At 32.4% G+C, this 23,752-nt stretch overlaps 3 protein-coding genes, 1 long non-coding RNA gene and 1 other non-coding gene across 7 annotated transcripts; 3 read left to right on the top strand and 2 right to left on the bottom strand.

The window, feature by feature from the left end:
* The first annotated feature begins 8,450 nt into the window (after nucleotides 1-8,450).
* LOC121219833 (protein transport Sec1a) lies at nucleotides 8,451-14,241 on the top strand. 2 transcript variants are annotated; one of them, XM_041098318.1, is made up of 20 exons: nucleotides 8,456-9,001; nucleotides 9,081-9,224; nucleotides 9,313-9,391; nucleotides 9,822-9,872; nucleotides 9,976-10,072; nucleotides 10,169-10,201; nucleotides 10,432-10,560; nucleotides 10,750-10,935; nucleotides 11,030-11,113; nucleotides 11,206-11,304; nucleotides 11,384-11,451; nucleotides 12,000-12,093; nucleotides 12,421-12,546; nucleotides 12,654-12,749; nucleotides 12,901-13,020; nucleotides 13,111-13,191; nucleotides 13,260-13,456; nucleotides 13,556-13,646; nucleotides 13,735-13,824; nucleotides 13,993-14,241. In XM_041098318.1, exons 1-20 carry the CDS (start codon nucleotides 8,923-8,925, stop codon nucleotides 14,056-14,058), a joined length of 2,010 nt encoding a protein of 669 aa, XP_040954252.1. In that variant the 5' UTR covers nucleotides 8,456-8,922; the 3' UTR covers nucleotides 14,059-14,241. The 2 variants fall into 2 exon arrangements, with proteins under 2 accessions (XP_040954251.1, XP_040954252.1); XM_041098317.1 differs by having other exon boundaries at nucleotides 8,451-9,001; nucleotides 9,976-10,201.
* Nucleotides 14,242-14,422: 181 nt separating this feature from the next.
* LOC121219832 (transducin beta-like protein 2) lies at nucleotides 14,423-18,281 on the top strand. The gene is made up of 10 exons (XM_041098315.1): nucleotides 14,423-14,818; nucleotides 15,097-15,202; nucleotides 15,308-15,368; nucleotides 15,452-15,744; nucleotides 15,848-15,987; nucleotides 16,469-16,543; nucleotides 16,887-16,977; nucleotides 17,288-17,491; nucleotides 17,699-17,743; nucleotides 17,832-18,281. The coding sequence occupies exons 1-10, from the start codon at nucleotides 14,606-14,608 to the stop codon at nucleotides 17,915-17,917; spliced, it is 1,314 nt and encodes a 437-aa protein (XP_040954249.1). The 5' UTR covers nucleotides 14,423-14,605; the 3' UTR covers nucleotides 17,918-18,281.
* A 35-nt stretch (nucleotides 18,282-18,316) lies between these two features.
* On the bottom strand, nucleotides 18,317-18,389 carry TRNAK-CUU (transfer RNA lysine (anticodon CUU)). Its single transcript has one exon. It is a non-coding gene; the product is annotated as a tRNA-Lys (tRNA).
* A 102-nt stretch (nucleotides 18,390-18,491) lies between these two features.
* LOC107900854 (uncharacterized) lies at nucleotides 18,492-20,138 on the top strand. 2 transcript variants are annotated; one of them, XM_016826599.2, is made up of 7 exons: nucleotides 18,492-18,923; nucleotides 19,021-19,077; nucleotides 19,165-19,290; nucleotides 19,454-19,526; nucleotides 19,610-19,702; nucleotides 19,801-19,914; nucleotides 19,987-20,138. In XM_016826599.2, the coding sequence occupies exons 1-7, from the start codon at nucleotides 18,781-18,783 to the stop codon at nucleotides 20,038-20,040; spliced, it is 660 nt and encodes a 219-aa protein (XP_016682088.1). In that variant the 5' UTR covers nucleotides 18,492-18,780; the 3' UTR covers nucleotides 20,041-20,138. The 2 variants fall into 2 exon arrangements, with proteins under 2 accessions (XP_016682088.1, XP_016682089.2); XM_016826600.2 differs by having other exon boundaries at nucleotides 18,682-18,923; nucleotides 19,801-19,834.
* A 193-nt stretch (nucleotides 20,139-20,331) lies between these two features.
* LOC107900855 (uncharacterized) lies at nucleotides 20,332-22,566 on the bottom strand. Its single transcript, XR_001685062.2, has 2 exons — nucleotides 22,277-22,566; nucleotides 20,332-20,785 (listed from the first exon to the last, which is right to left on the bottom strand). It is a non-coding gene; the product is annotated as an uncharacterized lncRNA (long non-coding RNA).
* Between the last annotated feature and the right edge of the window lie 1,186 nt (nucleotides 22,567-23,752).

Here is a 23,752-nt window from a genome sequence, read left to right as displayed (position 1 = left end):
AAATTTCTAACCTATCTCAAAATTATAGATAAATTTTGATTTAATGCAATTATATATATGTGTGTGAAATTTTGATTGTGATTCAATATATACATGAAACTTTAATTTTAATTTGATTATATAGAAATAAATATATCAAATTATTTTTATATTGAATAAATATAATTATTTGTTTATGCAATATATAAACATAAAATGATGTTATGTCAATAATAATGCTACTAATTTTTTAGAATTGGGTCATATCGAAGTTTTATATATAAAATTTCATATATAAAATTACACATTAAACCAAAATAAATGTATAATTATAAAATTTATTCCTTTAAATTTTAATTATAAAATTAAAATCATTTAAAAATCTATACTATTAATTCAACTAATTTCTCGAACCAATAGTGAGCCGCCCTTACTCTTTCTTTATAATTTTGGAGGCCGTCCTCACGTTGTAGAAACTATGATTTCAACTTAACCCATTCCCCAAATATTCTCATCTATATATTAGCTATGATGTATAATGCATCATTTTAAATGCTATATAAAAAACATTTCCCACAGGGAAATATTTGTACATCTTTTAGGAGGTGAAATCGATTTTTTTTTAGTGCGACCAATATTTTTTGGAGAGTTAGGCCGTAATTTTATTAGTTTATTAAGTGAGAATTTTAGGATTAAAAAATTTATTAAATTGAGGCTATCACCAGTGAAATTATCTCTAGTGAAATTAAAAACAATAGTAGTGGTGAAATTAAGTTTGAATTTAAACACAATAATAATAATAAGGTGAACTATGATAAAATAGAAAATTATTGTTAAGAATATTAGAATAATATATGTATTTTGTGGACCTTATAACATAAAAAGAATTTAATAAATAATTTAAAATATTAAAATTACTAAGATATAGATAAATTATTTTAAATATTTTGATATAATTATATAAATTTATTTATTATATTAAACGAATGAAAAATATTGAAATTTTAAATAATTAATTAAAAACAAAAAAAATTAATAAAGTATACAATGATATTTTAGAATAAGTGAATAAAGTGAAATATTTTAAGGCCTGAATGAATTGTAATAAAATAATTAAAAGTTTTTTTTAAAAAAAAAAGGTAAAACGTGGAAGCAATAGAAGAAAAAAAAAAGTAAATGGGTTTAAGGGGTAAATTCAAATATAGGGTTAAAATTATTTATAAAAATAAAAATAATATTTATTAATATAGAGTTAATATTCTAAAATTAGAATATAAATCATCAGTCTGAAACTGCAATTATTAAATCAAACAAAAGATTAATGTTGAAGGTATAAATCAAGGGAATAAGGGTACTTTAATGGTTAGTTTTGGTCAACAACCAACACTAAAATCTAAGATTGATCATTGCTAGTTGCTACCCATGCCATTATACAGTACCCTTCATGGTCTCCCCAACTTTATTTTGGGATTCTCGAAACCACATTTTTATTTTGCCTTTCGCTCTGCTTTTCAAGCTTCTTATCTTCACATTTCCCTTCGTTTTCTTCTTTAAAAATTTATTATCCTTTTTAAAACCAATGTATCTATTTTATTTGGGTAAATTATTAAAATAATCACATTTATTTGTTTTAGATTACATTTTAACTATTTATGTTTAATTATTTACGTTATCGTTTTGTAGTATTTTAGTCATTGAGCGTAAATTGTTGTTAATAGTATAACGATAAGCTGACGTGATATGTTAAATCATCATTTCAAATAAAAATTTTAGGTTAAATTATACAATTAGTCCCTATATTTTTTTCGTCTCGAGCAATTTAATTTTTTTCTTTTATGTTCTTTGAACTTTTTTTTTCTTCTTTATTTTTCATTCTCTTCTGCTTCTCCCTCAGCTTTCCTCATTTCTCCATTTCTTTTAACGTAGTTTTTCTATATTTTCCATTTGTTAAAACTAGACTCTATATTTACTTTCATTTTTTGAACAATTTATTTTTTTCTTTATTTTCCTTTTCTTCTTCCCCTTTATTTTTTTCTCTTATCATATTCTTCACTATAGAAACATAATTTTTGCCCACCAAATAAACCAAGTCTTTGTTTCTTTCACACTATTCCTAAATTGAATTTCACTCAAAATCGAATATCAATTATTCTTAATCAAATCTCAATTTGAATATAACCTAATTTTGAAACTAAAAATGGATCTAACTAATCAATATAAAAATCCATATCCTTAATCAAATCTAAACATAAATTGAAATATTTATATTCAAAACAAATTTTTTTCCGTTTCCAAACTTTTACAAAATCATGTAGATTATTCATTTCCTTTTCTTTTATTTTCTAACGAATAAAATTAAGCAAACGATAAAATTAATCTAAACCTTCTTGGATATTCCCAAGCAAACTTGATTGGAAGTCAAGCATAGATGAACCAAAAAGAGAAAGGGAGTATGGAACCAAATTGGTTTGGGTGAAGTTGAGGGTAAATTTCTTATAATGGTCATTTTAGTCATTGAGGATAAGTTTAGTCATTGAGAGTGTAGAGCTCATTTAAATAATCTGTGAAACAATGTAGTTTCGCGAGGGCGAGAATGTTGTAGGTAAGATAGATAGATAAGGTGGTCATGGGGTTGGTTAGGAGGTTAAGGGAACGGGATCGAGAAACTTTGTTGAGGGACGTGGACTACCATAAGTCACGACTAATGAAGTCTTCGAGTGAGGCGAGCTTGTGGACTAGGTCATTGAGAGATCCAAATCGGATTGTTAAAGTGATGATGGGCGATGAGGGTTTATAATTGTGAGGTGAGAATATGCGAAGCAAGTCTTATTTTGGTTTCAGGTTTCGCCTTTTCCTTTTTCATAAACATAAAAAAGTTTTAACAAATGGAAAATATAGAAAAATTACGTTAAAAGAGATGGAGAAGGGAAGAAAATAGAAGGAGAAGCAGAAGAGAATGAAAAAAAAAGAAAGTTAAAAGAACATAAAAGAAAAAAGTAAATTGCTCAAACCGAAAAATTATGGGGACCAATTGTATAATTTAACCTAAATTTTTTGTTTGAAATAATGATTTAACATACCACGTCAGCTTATCATTACACCGGTAACGACAATTAATGGCTCTGTGACTAAAATATTACAACTCGCTAACGTAAGTGACTAAAATATAACATTTCAATTATAAGTGACTAAAATGTAACATGATGTAAACAAAAGTGACTATTTTGACAGTTTACCTATTTTGTTTTCTATGATTTTCGGTGTAATTTTTTTTATTAAGGTATTTTTAGCTTTCAAACTTTAAAAAAAAATTGATTTAATTTTGTTTACTTAATTGAGTCTCTAAACTAATAAAACTGGTCAAATAGGCCATTTGATTAATATTGATCCTTAATACTTAACAGTAAATAAGTGTGACTGTTAATAGGTGCCATGTCAGCATAGTTTATTGACGTGGCAATGCCACATCATCACTAATCATTGATGTGGCAATCCACATCATCATTGAAGCTAAAGTGACAACTCTACGTCATCACTAATTACTGACGTAGTACTTCCACATTATCATTGAAGGATGATGTGGTAGTATCATGTCATCGTCGAATATTATCATGTTAATGTCACATCAATAAAATAAAAAAAGAAATAAAATAATATTTTAACATTATTTTTTAAATAATACATAGTGAATTTGAACATCCAATTTGTCTAGATTCACTATAGAATTATAAATAAAAAAAGCAAAAATTATAAAAATTATTAAAAAATCATTAAATTTTATAATAATTGTTAGAGGTTAATTCAAAACATTTTTTTATAAATTTTATAAAAAATAAATTTATTAAAAACCATAAAAAATTAGAAAAAAATTTTATAAAATTTGTTAGAAACTAATTTAAAGGCTTATTAGTAAAAAAAAGCCCTTCGTGAAAGATCAAAAAATCAATTAAGCCCTTATCAAAATTTAGCACTCAATTGAGCCCTTAAAGGATGAAAAATAAATCAATTAAGCCCCTCTTTTAATGTTCACTAGGTTTGACCATTATGTTACGTTGATGTGGTTGATAGACCAATCGTATAGCAACACGTGACAGTCACGTGTACATCATATTAACGTGGCATCTTAGATGTGATTTTTTAAATAATTATTTTTTGGATTTTTTATTTTTTAAAAATATTTGTTGATGTGACATTTTGACACGTTAGCATGATGCACATGTTGTAACACCCCTAACCAGTATCTGTCACCGAATTAGGGTTACAAGGCATTACCGGACAAAATACAGATCAGTAGTCATTTATCATTTTTATACACATGGAACACGTAACCAGATAAAACTTGTCATGATTTATTACTTATGACACATATACAAACTATGCTTCAAATTTCAACCGTATTAATATAATCTATATAACCGCATATTCGAATTTAACTAATATGCAACAAAACTAAATTTCATGTATTTAATACAGTTTAATGTCCAAACCACATAATCTTAATATTAATGGCATTCGTTTATTTCATTAGTTAAATATCAACATAACCTTGCATAACCTCTGTACACGCAAACGCTAAGTCATTCGAACTAAATTACTATAATTATTATGCGATCTCATATGCAACTTTAGTAACAATGCAACCTGGCCGAACATATTATGGATGTATATGTATATTTATAATACGCATCTTTCCCTAAAAGCAAAAACCACATATCAAAACGGAATTTACAAATACACATATGTGCATACCTATTTTTTTTAAAAATTTCACATTAACTAAAATCAACCAAATAACATATGTTCAACCATTTCATTATTTATATATCCGGTTCCTGAATTCAAACTCATAAGACCAAACCAAACTACCAAATAACATAACCATAATTTAACCTATGTTTCATATACTATAAACACACCTTTAAAGTGAGCTATTTTCATAGTCGAATATAGACCAAGCTATTCATTGTCTAATACCGAATCATATTTCAAAACATCACAAGCATATATACAATGAGACATTTTTTTCCATAATAAGCTCAAGTAATAAGCAAATACCAAAGTGAACAAATCATCAGCCACATAATCTATACCATGACCGAAAATGCATTAACATGAACATCATTAACATTTAAAACACATTAATATATCAAGATTACTACACGCATATATCATGACCAAAATTACTTAAACATTAGATCATTTGTATAAAGATTGAGCCATTTTCGCATGGCTAAATATATACAAATTTCAAGACCAACCAAAACAAGTGCTAGCCTATATATGCCATATGTTCTAAGTTTCAAGCTTTCAAAATACCAAAATAGTGTTCGGTACTGTGATGGATTTCCTCGACGATCCCCGAGCTTGTAACTAGCTTTCAAAATCTATAAAGCACCGAGTGAACACACAAAGTAAGCTTAAAAAGCTTAGTAAGTCATAGAAAATAAATCATTTTGAGATTGTTAACAATTCAATTCAAATAAGCCGAATACCAACCATTTCAAATATATATATATTCACTTACTACATAGGCATCATACATTGTCATGTAATTCAATATAGTCATTTAAATCATGCTCACTTTTCATTTCCGAATTATATTAACAAACCTAACGTACCTGAATCGGATACATTTATTGCATAATAATTCATTTCTCAATATTTTCTGTTGAACCATTCGGAGCCAATAAGGATATTCGAATAACTTGGAAAGCTCGTACTATGCCAACATCCCAGACGTGGTCTTACATGTAATCAAACATCGATGCCACTGTCCCAAACAGGGTCTTACACGTAAATCTCAAATCGATGCCAACATCCCAGACGTGGTCTTACACGATAATTCATATCAAAATTTTATGTCATGACATATATATATCCCCATTATTCCTATGGTTTGTATAGGGCTTTCGGACATCGTAAATCCATCGATTCAAGCTCATAATCACTTCTCCCATACTTAAATCAATTCGACATGCACATATATAATTACAATAATTCAATTTGGCACAATTAAATACATTTCTATATGGATTTAACAACAATTAATTACTATGAACTTACCTCGGACGAAGACAAACGGATGGAATCGACTACTCGACCACTTTTGACTTTCCCCGTTCTAATTCCGTTTTCTTTTGTTCTTGATCTAAATAAATTCAAATTTAGCTATTTAATATCACATTTTATTCAATTCAAGCAATAAACACATAATTAGGGCAATTTACACTTTTGCCCCTAAAATTTACATTTTTCATAATTTAGTCTTTATTTCATAAAATTATAAATTCATGAAATTTAGGGACAACCCATGCTAGCCGAATTTTGTATAGCTTCCTAGCAGCCCATATTTTCATTTATTTCACAGTTTTAACCACAACATTTCACATTTTCTCAATTTAATCCCTAACTAATATTTTCATCAAAAATCACTTTACAAAACTTAGATATCTATCACTAAGCTTTCATAATTCATCATCAAATATCCGAAAACACATGCACTCATCAATGGAAACTTTCAAAATCATCAAAACTTTCAAAAATTAAAGCATGTGTTAGCTAGAACACAAAGCAATGATCACAAAAACGTAGAAATTATCAAAAACCTAAACAAAAACATACTTTGATTAAGCTTGAATAAGGCCAAATGAATGAAAGCTTTAAAACCCTTATTTTCCTTCCAGTTTCGGTGGAAGAACACTTGGAAATGGTTTTATTTACTTTATTCATTTTGATTTAATGAATTACTACTTTAACCTTAATGATATATTAATATAAATGACTTAAATCATGGACATAAATATCCACTAACCTTATAATGTCATAATAACATTTTAAGGACTTCCCATAAATTAAATCATAACAAATTAGCATATTAACAATGAGAATGTCACTTTTACTTTTTATGCGATCTAGCCTTTTTCACAAATTAAGCACGCAAACGGATAAATTAAATCACAAAAATTTCACACATATCACTTTACATACTATAAGCACAGAAAATAATATTAAAATATTTTTCTGACTCGAATTTGTGGTCCCAAAACCATTGTCCGACTAGGGTCCAAACCGGGCTGTTACACATGTGGCTGTCATGTGCTGATTGGCCTATCAACCACGTCAGCAAAACTTAGCAGTCAAACTTGATCAACATTAACGAAAGGGCTTGACTGAATAATTTTTTATCCTTTAAGGGCTCAATTGAGTGCTAAATTTTTTGAGGGCTTTATTGATTTTTTTTCATTGAGGACCTTTTTTTACTGATAAAGCCTAAATTAAACATTTTATTAAAGTAAAGCCGTTGGTCATTAATTAAATATAATCCATGTGGCATTGTCACACCCGCAAATGGTATGGTGTTGATCATTAACTCTTACCAACGGCTATGTTAGTATTGTTGTTAAGTACTAGCGGCCAATGTTAATCAAATGGTCTATTTTGTTAGTTTTTTTAGTTCAAAGGCTTAAGTGGACGCAAAAATCACATGAACTTAATTTTTTTTAAAAAAAATTTGATGGTTAAAAATACCATTAAGTCCTAATTTTTTATTATTTGTGATGATTCCTCTTATAATAATATAATTTTTAAAATTTGAATTTAAATTTTTTTTAAAATATAATGTATTTTACCACTAAATATAACGCATTATAAATATTAATGGAAAACAACACTAAAGAACCTATCCCTAATTCAACTAAAGGATTAAAAATTCATCTTTTGGTTATTATTTCTACTTACAGAGGAGGTAGGTTGAGAGTTGGTTATTGAGTTAGTAAGAGTTTCAACCTTGTAAGCGAGAATAATTAACATAGCTTTGGAGCTTATGTTTGAAGGTATTTTTTTATGCTTAAGTCTATAAAAGGGAATGTGATAAAAATTTTAGAGAATATTCAGGGCGAAATTAGAAATTTTAGAATTTTACTGCATAATTTTTAGGGTTTAACGAAGTAATTTTTTATTTTAAGGAATCAAGGCCCTCACCGGTTCCTTACTTCGCCACTATACTTAAGTCTAGTTTATTATTAAAGTTGAAATTTGTTTTTAAAATTTTTAATAGTGTTTACTATTATTATCAAAAAAGTATTTTTGATAAGATAGAATGTATATTATAAATGTGATAAAGTAAAATGTCAATTTTAGAAAAGATAGGGTAAAAGTAAAAAATATATATTTAAAGTATATTTAAATTCATTAATATATGATGCAGTGCTTCCTTTGAAGATTTTAATCAAGCTATATATTTATGGTTTAGTAACAAAAAAAATAAAGGTGTTTTTTTTTGGGTTGGATTTTCATGTATGGATGTTTGTGTATTCTTGAAGTGTGACTTCTTCATAAGTTTTAAGGCCATGATGAAGTTCACCATTTTCTCTTTGAACGAACCCCTTCATCATATCAAAATTAATATATAAACTTACAAATCTGAAGTTACAACTAGCATTGACAATGTAAATAATGATGTTTATCTCTATGATTCAAAGTTAAAAAATCGTCAAAATTTGGAAAAAAAAAAGAAAGAAAAGAGATCGATGTTGTTCTGGGTTTATAATTTCATGGCTGATCAAGACTTGATTAGATAAAAAAAACACAAGAGTTTAAATGTATAAACAAGGAAACTTGTTTTCTCTAAAAGCATAAGAAAGTTGTAATCAGATTAGTTAACGACTGAGAAAATTAGTATTGAACTTAAAGTTGCGATATTTTCGTGAAAGCTGAAATGTAAACCTTTCAAAACTGACGGACAATCCATGAAAATTAACGGTCATTCTCACACTGCGCCATATTTCTCTCATACAACCCCAGATGCATGCACTCTTTTTTGTTTTCTATTTTTTCTACCACTTTTTCCTTTATCATTGTTTTCTTTCAATTTTGGCTTCAAAGAAGAAAAAAGATAATTGATCATAATCGGTTTAGATCTGGAAATCGGATTTTATTTAATTAATGATGACGTATTCGGATTCTGAATCGTCTCATGGTGGCGGAAAAGAATACAAGGTGTTTCGTCAGTTTAGCCGCGATCGTATGTCCTCTCTCCATTTTCTTTTTCCTAAAGTTTGAATTATGATTTTGAGGGACTCATTTTCTTCTTCTCTTCCCAGGACTATTGCATGAAATGCTAGGAGAGTCAACATCAGGAGAAGGCTCAAAATCGTCTTGGAAGGTACTGATAATGGATAAAGTGACGGTCAAAGTCATGTCGCATTCATGTAAAATGGCAGATATTACAGATCAAGGAGTTTCCCGTAAGTTTATTTAAACATCCGGGACAAAAATTGAGCAAATTTTTTTTAAATCGGAAATTACTGTAAATTCTTTTTCCCTATATTGCAGTGGTGGAAGACATTTTCAGGAGAAGGCAGCCATTACCATCCATGGATGTTATATACTTCATCCAACCAACAAAAGAAAAGTAAATCTTTTTTGTTTTCCAGTTAAACTCCATGTTAGGGAACTCCATGAGCCAAACCCACCCACTAACTACACCAACTTTTTGAAATCATTTAACATTTTATTTTCTAACTTCACTTCTTATACCACTATAATGCTCACACACGTAGAGTCGACCATATCCAAGTGCACTAAGTGCTTAGAAACCTAAGATTTATCAATGATGATTTAGAATATCTAGTCTTTTAGATAATATCCTATTTATTTATTTTATATTCCTAAAGAATATCACTTAAAAGGATAAGTTTGGATTTTATTTAGAAGTAGCAACATTTCATTTTAACTTCATATCAATGTATCATAGCTTTCGCTTGTGTCTATTAAGAAAGCTGTAGGTAAGCATGTTTCAAAACTCTGAAACTATTTTAACCCTATCTTTTGCTAGCATGCAGTATTGTCATGTTCTTATCTGATATGTCTGGAAGGGAGCCTTTATACAAGAAGTATGTGAACGATTTTCCCACAAACTTTGTTCCATTATGATTGATGATTTAGCTCTTTCAGCTTGGAATGGAAGTGTCTGGTCTCAACCCCTTTTTCTTCCAGGGCATTTGTATTCTTCAGTTCACCTGTTTCAAAGGATTTTATTAACAATATCAAAAGCGACATTAGTGTGTTACCTCGCATAGGTGCATTGAGAGAGGTCAAATTTCTTTTAATATTACTTCTTGCAACCTTTTTTACTCAAGATTATTCCTTTTTTGGTTTTCCATATAATTTCTTGTTTGATAATATGCAGATGAATTTGGAGTACTTTCCTGTAGATAGTCAGGTTAGACAACGTAATTTATTACAAGCATTGTGTTGTGGTACTGGAATCACATGTTTTGTGGCCAATAGGGTACAATGGTCTAGGAAATTTATGATCATATATAGCTCTGGAAATGACCCTCGCATACTTACTAGTTTGGATTAGGGTCTAAGGGTGATTTAATTGTTGGATAATTATCAGAAAGGTATTTTATTTAAAAATATTTTACCCACCAAGACTTTTCGATGCAGGCCTTCATCACTGATCATGATTCAGCCTTGGTGGAACTCTATAGTGAAGAGGCAGAGAACTCTCCGTATTTTGAAATTTGTTTGTACACAATGGCATCTCGGCTTGCCACAGTTTTTGCCTCGATGAAGGTGAGAACAGTATAAGAAATTAGGAAGCAACTATGGTAGTTACAAATGAAAGTATGAATGTCATGTCTTGTTGGCTTGACGGTTTATTGTTTATACGCCTTTTAAGCACATTTTCATGGTGAAATCGACTTTTTCCTTGAAATGAATATGCTTTACTATTAAGTGAATAACTAGGTTTGGATTTCTCAGGAGTTTCCATATGTTCGATATCGTGCTCCCAGGGAACAAGATGGATCTCCAGCAGCAACCCGCAGTTTAATTCCTTTTAAGCTTGCTGAGATTCTTTGGAAATGCCTTGAAAAGTACAAATCTATTCCTAACTATCCTCAGACTGAAACCTGCGACCTGCTCATCTTGGATAGATCTGTTGATCAGGTTTAGTGTACCTTCTCTTAGCATCACTTTCTATTTCTGAGCCAATGCGATATTGATTTTGTTGAATATGAAGACGCCGCTTTGCATTTTTCAGATCGCTCCTGTGATACATGAATGGACATATGATGCTATGTGCCATGATTTACTTAATATGGATGGAAACAAATATGTAGTAGAGGTAAGTCTTTTTGTTAAATTGATTTTATGATTTTCCATCCGCCTTACTTAATCCTTTTTCAAAATATGGTTTTATAACACATGTTTTCTTAGCTTCCTGGCAAACATGGTGGCCCACCTGTGGAAAAAGAGGTCATTCTTGATGATAATGATCCAGTTTGGCTTGAGCTTCGTCATGCACACATAGCAGATGTATGTCTCATGCCCTTATATTCTCCTTTATCTGGAATCAATAGAACTATAATCTTCTTTTCTACAATTGACATGTTAGGCTAGTGAGCGCTTGCATGATAAGATGACCACCTTTAAATCAAAGAACAAGGCTGCAAACATTAATAGGTTAGTGGCTTCACTGCTTAACTTGGTATTATTCATCTCATATAGTTATAGCATCAGCATGTTACTTGATTTATGACTTATGAGAATTTTCAGTCTTAATCTTAAGCTTGGAAAAAAGCTGGAAGTGTGTTTGTTTGTTTGTTATCAGAGTAACAAAGTGAACTTCATATACAAGATGCATTTAGTGTATGGCTTGGCACGATGTACTTCTTCGAAATATAATGCAGTTTATCCATTCATTTTTCTGATTCTTTTTTTTTTCTTGAGGTATCCATATCTGACGTATATTTGGACATGGGTATGGAGATATGACTCTCCAAACAACTTAGGTCTATTCTACAATTAAATAAGTAAATATATTCTGGGATTTTTTTTTCCTTGTGGGGGGTATTTTTTTAACTGAAACTTTAGATGCTTCCTCTTAGGGCTGCTTACAAGCATGGTTGAAGGAGACAAATGTTTTTACTCTCTACTAGTAACTTTAATTAAGTTGTATAGTCATGCAATTATACCATATATTCTTCCTGTTGAAGTTTAGTTCGTTGCAGAGATGGTGAATTATCTACACGAGAATTGCAGAAAATTGTGCAAGCTTTGCCACAATATAATGAAACAGTTGAAAAGCTCACTCTGCATGTGGAGGTTTGTTTCTTCTTGAATGCCTGGCCTTTTTTCTTTCTTTTTTTTAAATTGTCATTTGTTGAACGTCCAGGATGCATGTATTCCTTCTGAAATTTATAATCTAATAAAGGGAAATCAATATGACTGTGTTTTAGCCACTAAAACTGAAACCCCAGACTTGTATCTTCATCTAACTTCCTGTAATTCGTCTGCAACATGCACGGTTTCGGTATACATTCTAAGTATTTGAATAGCAATAATAAGAATTAGATAGAGTTTTAAGATGCTTGCAGTTCTTGAACAAATAAGATTGTTTGCCGATTGTGTCGACTTATCATTTCATTTCAGATCGCCGGAACAATCAACGAATGTATCAGGGATATGAGACTTCGTGATCTCGGGCAACTAGAACAGGATCTTGTTTTTGGAGATGCTGCAGCCAAGGATGTCATCAACCTTCTGAGGTCATTGCAGGTAATGCCAGCGATTGGTGTTATCGCATAACATTTTTATATTGTATGATTGATCATTACCTTTTCTTCTTAAAAATCTCACACATTCAGAAATTTAATCCAATACAGGATGCATCTACTGAGAATAAATTGCGTCTGCTGATGATTTATGCAATTGTGTATCCTGAGAAATTCGAGGGCGATAAAGCTACAAAGCTAATGCAGGTAACTACTGCAGTCCCATTAGTTGGTTACATTATGAAGTAACAGTAGGTTTATTCTTCTTCTAGTTATTAAAACAGATTAATGAATGATGTCTGATAAAAACAGTCAAGTTCACACTGTTCTTTTTTTTTTTCCCCTATTTACTCTTCAGTTGGCTAAACTAACACCAGAAGACATGAAAGCTATTAACAATATGAAATATCTTGGAGGAAGTCCACAAAGTAAGAAGTCAAGCTCTGGTTTCTCACTCAAGTTTGATGGCGGTCAAAAGGTAAGCCAAGAAGGTTAAAGATATCAGCTGAGATTAGAGTAGCATCCTGCATTTAGCCAATGAATCGATCCACATCATTTTTTATGTCAGACAAAACATGCTGCAAGGAAAGACCGAACAGGAGAGGAAGAAGAAACTTGGCAACTGTTTCGATTTTATCCTATGTTAGAGGTTTGGCTTATTGTTATACGAATATAGTTACGATGAAATGGCATTAGCTGACATTTTTAACATGATAGGAGCTTCTTGAAAACCTTAACAAAGGTCAGCTGCCAAAGGATGAATATGCATGTATGAATGAACCAGCAAAGGATTCAAAATCCCAAAGATCGACAAATTCAACTGCACCTAACGGTAGAAGGCCCGCTCATTCAATGAGATCAAGAAGAACACCAGCGTGGGCACGAGGTCACTGTTCTGATGATGGATATTCCAGGTAGCCTTGCTTGTCAAAATCTCATCCTTTTTAGTTGTGTTTACTGGTTAGAGAATATGCAATCCTCCAACACCTAATTCTCTTTGTTGCCTTCTGTAGTGATTCAGTTCTGAAGAATGTGGTTCCCGATTTCAGAAGGATGGGGCAACGAATTTTTGTGTTCATCATCGGTGGGGCAACTCGATCCGAGGTAAAAATAGCTGTCGGGTTTCTCTTATCATTATTGCCTTTGCATCAAGGTTTTAATCTCCCCTGAAAGTTCCTTTTGCTACTGGCAGCTAAGAGCATGTCACAAGCTAACAGCAAAGTTGAGGAGGGAAGTTATCTTAGGTTCTACTAGTTTCGAAGATCCTCCACAATATATTTCGGTAAAAGAAAAACAATTTCATGCATATCTGATATGGCCAAGTACCTAAACACATTCATACATAAATACATATGGCTGAGGAAGTATCTAAAGACATTCATTCATGCATACATACATACGTACGTACATCATTGTTGCTTTTTAATGAATTTTTATGTTAATTTTGCAGAAACTGCAGTTGCTGTCAGAAAAGGATATCCTCAAAACTCCCCCGAAACCCCACAATTGGTCCTAGCCAGTTGAAGATTACTATTACCTCATTGTGGAGCTGATATAACCCTGCCATTTTCAATTGAGCAGTTTTACCTTACTCTGTGTAGTTAAAAAGCAGTGCAATTTAAGATATTTAAAACAAGGCCTATGTACAGTCATCGAGTCTTGTAGTTGTTCATCTTCATTATCGTTGTTAAAAAGGAAATTTTGTCACGGTTTTTTGAGTAGACATTTGTATGCCCCAGGCCAAACCACTTTGAATTTAGTCAAACCCAATTGATTTAATTATAAAAACCATATTTAAATATTGTTATAAATTATAAATTATAAAATCGTTTTATCGGAACTTAAATAAAATAAATTAAAAAAGAATTGGACCGTCAACCGGCCCGGGCCATAATTTCATTTTGTGCATAGGGCACGGCACGTGTCCATTCATATCGATGTTTCCACGCTGATAACGAGTGGCACAAAGTTGACACCTTACCCCCGCCATTTCCATTTCTCGTCAAAGCTTCGATTGCTCCCACTGTAATTGAGGAAAATTACTGTTATTTCGTCCCTTGGTAATGGATCCGATTCTTTCAACTGCGGTTCTTTCACTTGTTATTGGAGCTGTGATCGCTTTCGTTTTCTTCAGAAGCTACCTTCTCAAACAAAGATCCGAAGTGCAGACCATTGCTAAACCGGATCTTCATTCAGATCCGAAAAAGCATTCAAAGCCTCCTCAGCATGTCTCTAGAAAGTCTCACTCTAAATCTCACGCTCATGCCTCTGACAAGGTAATCCCCCCTTCTTATTTTCGCTCTTCTGTTGATTGGCGAATGGAATTAGAAAGGGATCCGAAACACATCTTGAAGTTTCATTTTTTAACTTTACTTATTTATCGAAGCGGTTAGACTTTTGCTTTGAGTAATTAATTTCTCCTGAATTTGGAACCTTTTTTTGTGATAATCTGATGTTGTTAGGGTTTAGTCCGGTGGTTTTAGTAGTTATTTTTATATAAAAAATTATTGAAAATGACTAAGAAATGCTTTTATTTTCTTATCATGTAATTTAGGATTCAAATAAGCGTCATCATCCATTGGACTTGAATACTCTTAAAGGTCATGCGGATTCGGTCACAGGACTGTGTTTCTCCCCTGATGCTCGTAACTTGGCAACAGGTAATTTGGTTGCTGTTTTTATTTATTTAATTTTTTAATAATACTGAAATATGTATGTTCATGGAATATTTTGTTCTTAATCCGTTTTCTCTTGTTTCTGCAAAGCTTGCTCTGATGGAGTGGTGAGGATATTTAAGCTGGAGGATGCTTCAAGTAAAAGTTTCAAGTACGAACTTGAAACACTTTTTCATTAGTGATGGCCTTAGAAGGACTTGCTTCTTAATCTCTTTTTCTGTGACCATTGTGCAGGTTTTTAAGAATTAATCTGCCTGCTGGAGGTCATCCAATAGCTGTTGCATTTTCTGATGATGCATCTTCCATAGTTGTGGCTTCTCAGGCTATGACTGGTTGTTCCTTGTATATGTATGAAGAAGAAAAACCAAAAACGGCCAATGGACCCAAGCAACAGACGAAGCTCCCTCCGCAAATTAAGTGGGAACACCACAAAATCCATGAGAAACAAGCAATCCTGACCCTAACTGGATCTACTGCAACTTATGGAACTGCAGATGGGAGTACCATTATTGCCTCTTGTTCAGAAGGTTTGACATTATCTGTGTTACATAATATATATATATATGGGTTACAAAAGCAGTACAATTGTTAATTCAGATACAATATAAGTAACTTTTTATTAATTCTCAGGTACTGATATCACACTTTGGCATGGAAGAACTGGGAAAGTTTTAGGGCATGTCGACACTAATCAGTTAAAAAATAACATGGCTACTATATCACCAAATGGCCGTTTTCTTGCTGCTGCAGCCTTTACTGCAGATGTCAAGGTGAAAATTCTATGAATTCCTTTATATATTAGCACAGTATCAAGACTATGATCAGTATGTGTAAATCCTGAAGTTATGTCCTAACATTTCAAGTTATATATCACCAACATTGTGCTGAACTCTTGAATGAAGACCGTGTCCATAGTCAACATGATGAGATTCATAAATCACACAGTCTATTACAGAATTCAATTGCACATTTATATGTTGGTAGGTATTGGATATTTAGCCCTACTTTGTATGAATGACCATTCCAGTTTCTTTGAATTTATGCTATACGGATAGTCAGGGCATAACTGTGCTGCATATAAAACTGAAGTGAGATTTCCGCTTCCTATTAGTTTTTGAATATTTTGGTTCGTATTTTTCATTTTTATTGAAGATGCATTGAGATCTACTATGTTAATACGTGCAGTGAGGCACTAATAATAGTTCTGCATTTTATCATTCAGTTTCATAAGAGTACTATTTGGTTGGTCAGGTGTGGGAGATTGTGTACTCAAAGGATGGTTCAGTCAAGGAGGTTTCAAAAGCTATGCAACTTAAAGGGCACAAGGCATGTGATTTCACTCAGTAGTGCTAAAGCTTATTTGCATCTTTCAATATGCTGTGATTTCACTCACTAGTGCTAAAGCTTATTTGCTATCTTTCAATATGTTCATATTGTTCAATTACATAATTTCTATCATGCCACAAATTGCATTTTCTCTGTTAGAGGTTCTTAGAAATTTTACGACAATTTATGTATAGGAGAATGATGACCTAAGGGTTGACTTTACAAAGTTTTCTCACTTCTGCATATTGGAAGTAATAGGCTAATAGTTGTATGACTTTCCCTGAAATTGCTGTTTGTTTCTAATCTTTCCCCTTTTTTGTGTTTCTTTTTCCTAAATGTTCAGAGTGCAGTAACTTGGTTATGCTTTTCTCCAAACTCAGAGCAAATTATTACGGCATCCAAGGACGGTTCAATAAGAATTTGGAACATCAATGGTCTGTCTGAACTCCTTTTTCTTTCTCCCTCTTTTATGTACATATCCAAAATACTCAATGAAAAAAATCAACTGTATGAAGGTCAGTTTCTTTTCCACCTTCAACCCCTTTCAAGTCTGATCCTACAAAAGGAAAAGAGGCAGGGGTGGGAGGTGGAAGAAATATTCTCCATAAATTTGAAGACATGACATATAAAAAATCTAAACAATGAGCTAATTTGCAATTGTTTATGCCTAAACTTAGCATTTCTGTTTCTCGTAGTAATAGTTACAAATTTGTGTCTGCTGACTATTCTAAATGATTTGTGAAGTTCGATACCATCTTGATGAGGATCCAAAAACTCTGAAGGTGTTCCCAATACCCCTTCAGGATTCAAGTGGCTCTACTTTGCACTATGATCGTCTCAGTTTATCACCTGATGGAAAGATACTGGCAACAACTCATGGTTCAACATTACAGTGGCTATGCATGGAAACAGGAAAGGTCTTGGATACCGCTGAAAAGGCACATGATGGTACATCCCAAGCAGCAAACTTTTATTTTCTTTTATTGTTTTCCCCCCTTATCCTTACCATGTTCTCACATAAGAATCTATAGAAACCATGTCATGTCTAACTACATATTGCTAACAATTTTCTTAGTCCCGATGCTCTATGATGACTGTCACCTGGCATGGAATGATATTTAGGATTCTGGTATTAACCCTAGTTTTATGCTGCAGGAGATATTACATGGATTTCGTGGTCACCTAAGACTATACCTCTAGGTAAAATTTATTTTCTGCTTGTATGAGTTATATCTGATATCTCAAGTTACGTGCATTTCTTACAATTTTCCACGTTGTTTTTAAATAGGAAATGAACAAGTGGTGGTTCTAGCTACAGCAAGTGTTGACAAGAAAGTGAAATTGTGGGCAGCACCATCAGTAATTTCTTCGTGAGCCAATGCTTTTTACGTTCATTTTCAAGAATTTCATGGAGAAGACCAGGGATACCTGTGGATGCACTTTAGATCAGATCTGCTCAGCAATCTTTTAACATCAATAGAGAATACATACGTAGCACTTCCGGAATGGTAGAATAGCTGTATGGTAGGCATATCTGACTGGAGCCGATACGGAAGAATGTTCCATATAGTTGCTTGGATGGACTTTTATGTTACTGAACTTTTTTGCTTACTTGAAGGATTTAAAAAAAGATGTAGTGGGCTGTTTGCGATAACTCACACGAATAGTATGAAGGGAATTGGCCCATGTTTATGGATTATAATCATTTGAGCAATGAAATGTTTTGCGATTCATGTCACGGCAACAGTATTAAAAAACGTAAGGTAAGTCAGGCGCCCACCGTGGGGCTCGAACCCACGACCACAAGGTTAAGAGCCTTGCGCTCTACCGACTGAGCTAGACGGGCTTGTTGTATCTTTCTTCAAGAAATATTTTAATAAACTTTTATTATGGTGTTTGTAAATGTATTTTATTTCTGGCTTCTCTTCTGATCTTTTCTTCCCGCACGGCACGGAGCAGCAAGTTTGGCCAAATTACGTACCCAGCTGCGGTTTATATATATATGGTACATAAAAAAAGGTTGTTTATTTTAGTATTTTATTTATACAAAGCAAAACGGAATGGGTATAAAAGATAATAATAAAATATACGAAAATCGAAGTACAGTAAAAATTATTAAGAAAACGGTGTCGTTGGAACAACATGGCCGGTGGAGCTCATACTTTAGGTGCTCTATTAAAAGGCTGGAATAGGCTAGCAACGAGGGGGAGGAAGATAGCGAGCGACAAAGTAAGAGAATGGCATCAATGGCATCATCACCAAGCTTTCTCTACTACAACAAATACATAAGCAAAAGCAAAGCCCGAATACTTCCACGCATCGTCCTTTCTCAGTCCTCCCAGCTGCCCGACGATAAACCCCACCACCAACTTCCTCGAAGGTTAACTTATCTCCCTCCCGTTATTCATCATAATACATACGTGTCTAGTTTTTAAGCTTAAGAATCGGAGCTGAAAACATTGCTTGTAATTTTGAAGGGAAATCATATTGAGGAGCAGCGAATTAGCTGTTATAGGAGCCATCTTCAGTTTCAGGTTTTTGTGTCCACACCATCGCCCTTCTAAAATCTTTGATTTCTGGGTTCTTGACCAAAACAGTGAATGAATGGTTTGATGATGCAGTGGGAAGAAACCAGAATATCTAGGAGTGCAGAAAAATCCCCCATCTCTTGCTCTTTGTCCTGCTACTAACAACTGTATTTCAACCTCTGAGAATGTCACTGATCTCACCCACTACGCCCCTCCATGGTAAACCTCTCCCCCTTTGCCTTTTGCTTTTTTCTTTTTTCTTTGGTCGAAAATCGAAACTGGAAGCGTTTTTTTTTTGGTCGGTAAACGCATGAAAAATGTGCGCCGCCCCGACAAAATGTGATGCACATTGTGTTAACTATATATATATTAAATATGAAAGGAATTACAATGGTGGGCGTAATAGGAAAAAGCCAGTGAATCGTGAAGTGGCAATGGAAGAGCTTCTTCAAGTGGTAATTTTTTCCTTTTTTTTTCACAGTTAAATGGCTTTTCAAGTATTAAAAAGAATCAATCTAATTATACGGCATAATGCCAGATAAAATCAACGAAATCAGACAAGTATACCCCCAAAATCGTGGAGAAGAAAGACGATTACGTGCGTGTTGAATATCAAAGTCCCATACTAGGGGTAAAAGTTTAAGCTCTGTTTCTTTTTCATTACCAAACATATCAAAAACAGACCTGCAGATTGGCTTAACTGATTATTTATGTTATGTTGTTCAACAGTTTGTGGATGATGTGGAGTTCTGGTTTCCACCCGGTAAGGATTCAATCGTGGAGTACCGATCCGCATCAAGGATCGGGAACTTTGATTTTGATATCAATAGAAAAAGAATTAAGGTAAACATGATACAAATATACACACGAATATATAAAACTTAAACCCTGATATTAACTTTCTTTTGCTTACAGGCATTGCGAGTGGAGTTGGAAAAGAAAGGATGGGCTTCCGTAGAAACGTTTTAAAAGGACAAAAACATCATTTTGTACTGTACTCCTTGATTGTTGTTTCACACCACTGTTCACAGATTTTGTTATAAATCATCAATGCAAGATTTGTGTCACTTGCGTTTCCATAATTGAAAAAGATTATTATCACACACTGAACCATCATTGTACCAAATGCACTTCAACCCCAAATTTATCTTAAAAGATGACAGCTAAATTTATAGTATTCCAATCCTCGCATTTACAATTTAATATCTAATCTAACAAAAATAGTCAAAAGAGAGTAATCATGAGTTAATGCCATTTCCATCCATGAAAGATTATTCCAGTCTATTTTAGCCTAATGTCGAAGGTAAATCAACTAAGATTTAAGTATCACTACTGTCAGAATGCAAAAAAAACAGTTCAATACAACCAGCAGATGTCATGAGCTTGGACTTCAACTGAGCAAATCATGCGGCCATAGGCACGAATGGAGAGCATTTACTCTTTAAGGCTTTCTTGAGTTTTTTTACTTTCTGTTGTTTCAACTTTGAGGATTTAGGCTGAGTTAGGCAATTTAAAGTGAATTCTCCACTTAAGGCTGCACGGTTTGATTGGTCAAAGTCTAGGCCAGTGACACATTAACACAAGAACCATGATCATTCCCTAAATTTCAAGTATTCCACTTCTGTAAGAGCTCTTACCCGATTCAGAGTGGAAAGCCACCATCAATCCTTCCTCAGATCCTTAGATTTAAGACAACAATTTCGAGTTTATTCCCCTGAATTAGGAAAGGAGAGTCAGACATGGAATTAGACATTCTTAGCAAAAGGTAAACTAGATCGAAGCTCCAACAGCAAGTTCGATATTCATGTTACCTATCCATCTGTATGGAAAAAAACCAACAAGGGAGCTCATCTATTGTTCGAGGTGTTTAGACTTTCAAATTCTCTATAAATTGAGCATTTCTCAAGCTCACAACATATATACAAGGGAACAAAAGAAATTAAAAGCCGACTAAGGTTGAGACATAGCACTGGAAGTAATCAATATTGTGGCCCCAGAATTGAAAAAACAGCCTTCCGAAGATACCCAATAACCAAAACCATAACAAATAAAACAAACAGTGTAAATATCTCTTCAGATGCTGATGCAAAAACAGTTTTTACCAAATCAACAGCTTCAGCTTCCATAAGTGGACTAACGCATTCTGCCAGGTGAAGGACTAGAGATAAATTTTTTTTATAAAAGCATCAAAACATAAAGAGTAATCAAAATTAAGAGCACACCTAGGCAGGCAATAGGAGAAGGTTGGGTGATTTTAGTTGGTTATCCAAGAAGGCATGATGAGTGTTGAACTGGAACCTTGAGAGCTGTATCTGACCCTCTCAAAGGAACCAATGGCATCATATGTGAAGACACAACCCTTTCCAAATGGTTTAACATAAGAATTTTATTTCATATTCAAAGAGAGAAAAGAAAGGCTTAAAGCTAGCAACTAAAAGCAGATACCTTCATAATCAAGGCCCCCAAAAACATTAATAAGTATAATGAGGAAACAAGTGCTTGTAAATTGTAATAATAAAGGGTGTTGGAAAGCAGTTGAGCCATTGCAGGGCAGCTCATTTGCTTCTTGTGTTGGTCCTGACAAATCTATATTCTTGAGAAAGCACCAACAGAATCATATGTTCATTATGTTAGCTGCAGAAGGATGTTCACAAGATTTAGTGATGCCATAGTTTTGTTCTTAGATTCCTAATCTATATCAAAACTAAATGCCTTTGTCTTTTGCAATTACTGTAGAACAGTTTCTACTGCAACAACAAAAAAAAGTCAAGTGAAGCCAACATTGATATGAAAAAACAAATTTACATCATCATATCTTTGAAAGTTGAAATCTAACGAAGTAGCTAGCTGCCAGTGGCTTTTGTAAATGGAGGCAAAAACTAAATTAAAATTCCATGACTGGTAAACAAATTTCACAAAAAAAAAAAAAAGAATGGAGTAGTTTTACTACTTCTTCAACCATAGGAGGCAACAAAAACCTAGTAGCAAATTTCACAAAATTCTTAATTTCTCTCTAAAGCTTTCTATTCCTTTGATTCAAAGTAGCTTGCCAGTTTTGGAGACTAAAACCCAACCTTCCTACTAATTAGTAATTACGACATAAAAGTGCAAAAAAGAAAAGCCCTTTAGTGCCAAAACACCATTACAATCAAGTTTCTCTATTAAGTTTTGCATTGTAAAAGCGAAGGATGGGTAAAGAACATACAGTTTTGGAGATTTTGGAGTAGTCGCCGGTGAGGATATTGTAACCGGTAGACATTCAAGTATTAGCTGCTATAACACAGTAATCGGTCCCAGCGATAGCAGCGCAATATCTGCAATTTAGGAAAAGCAATAGCATATCGACATTAAACAACGAAATCGACCGGTCCATTGTTGTTCTAGGGAGACCAGTTTGCTAGCTGCTTAGCCACGGTGGAAGAAGCTGAAAGACTTGGATCCACAAAATAGGAAAATAAACAAGACTGCAGTGTCGTTTTGGGATTACAGCTGTACAATTAGCATCAACTTAATAATTAATTTAACTCAAAACTTTTCATATTTCATTTTATTATTAAATATATAAAATTTTAAAAACTTATTTATATATTTTATGAATTTATTAAAATTGGATATTAAGTTGTTAACAAATTGGGGTAATGTGTCTTATAAAATATAAATTCAGGTGACAAGTAAGTACAAAAAATGGTTCAGATACGAACTAAGTACTTTTAGATAAGATAAAATGATAAACTATACATTAACCTAATTTTAAATGAAAAATTAGACTATGACATCCACATTGTGACTCAAGAAAAAAAATTAAATAAAATATCTCAAGGCTTCTCATTTTTGTGAAATAGAAACATTAAAGAAATTGTGTTTGATTAAAAATTTTGAAATAATTTTTAAAAAGTAAAAATATGTGAAAGTTGGAAAAAAAATTTACTAAAAATATATTTACAGGTTTTTTCTTTAGCTAGAGCATAAAAATTTCACTAATAGTATATTAAATATATATTTTGTAAAACCGGAAAATATTGAAAATAAGGGTCCAAATCTATATAAATATAAGAATTGTTTTGTTTTATTTTTCATGTTTCTATCATTAAAAATATTATTTTTATTTATCAAAACTTGCTTTTCAATTTAAATATATAAATAAAATATTTTCAAGAAGGGAACTCAATTTGTAAATATGAAAACATGTTGATTCGTGTTTTTCAATTCGAGAACATGATTAATTGATTTAGTATTACAAATTAACCGTAAATTAACTCAATTTGAAAATTACTAGAAATCATCTATTTTATAAACTAATAAATATCATTTTGAGAATGTTTTTTTTCAGTTTATTTAAATTACTATGTAATGAGATTTGATAGTAAGTGTGACTCTTTCATTTTTAACATAACAGTTTTACACTTATGGTAGATGTGCCATGATTAGATATTAAAAAAACTTAATTGAAACTTGAGCATTAAAATTAAATTTGAAAATTTTGATGTTTGAAAAACTTCAGAGAAATTTTGAATTATTAAGGTTGAGGATTGAGTCATTTTGAAGTCGCGAAAGTCTTTTATAAGCATTAAAAATGGGGAAAACCGAGAGATGAGATGGGCGGTGACACTAGCACTGTACCCTAAAACTAAAAATTAAATCTTGAAAATTAGAAAACGTTAAAGCCCATTGGTTTACCCTT

This window comes from Gossypium hirsutum, chromosome D08 (assembly GCF_007990345.1).
Source record: "Gossypium hirsutum isolate 1008001.06 chromosome D08, Gossypium_hirsutum_v2.1, whole genome shotgun sequence".
NCBI lineage: Eukaryota > Viridiplantae > Streptophyta > Magnoliopsida > Malvales > Malvaceae > Gossypium > Gossypium hirsutum.
This window is presented reverse-complemented; position numbering and strand designations above follow the sequence as displayed.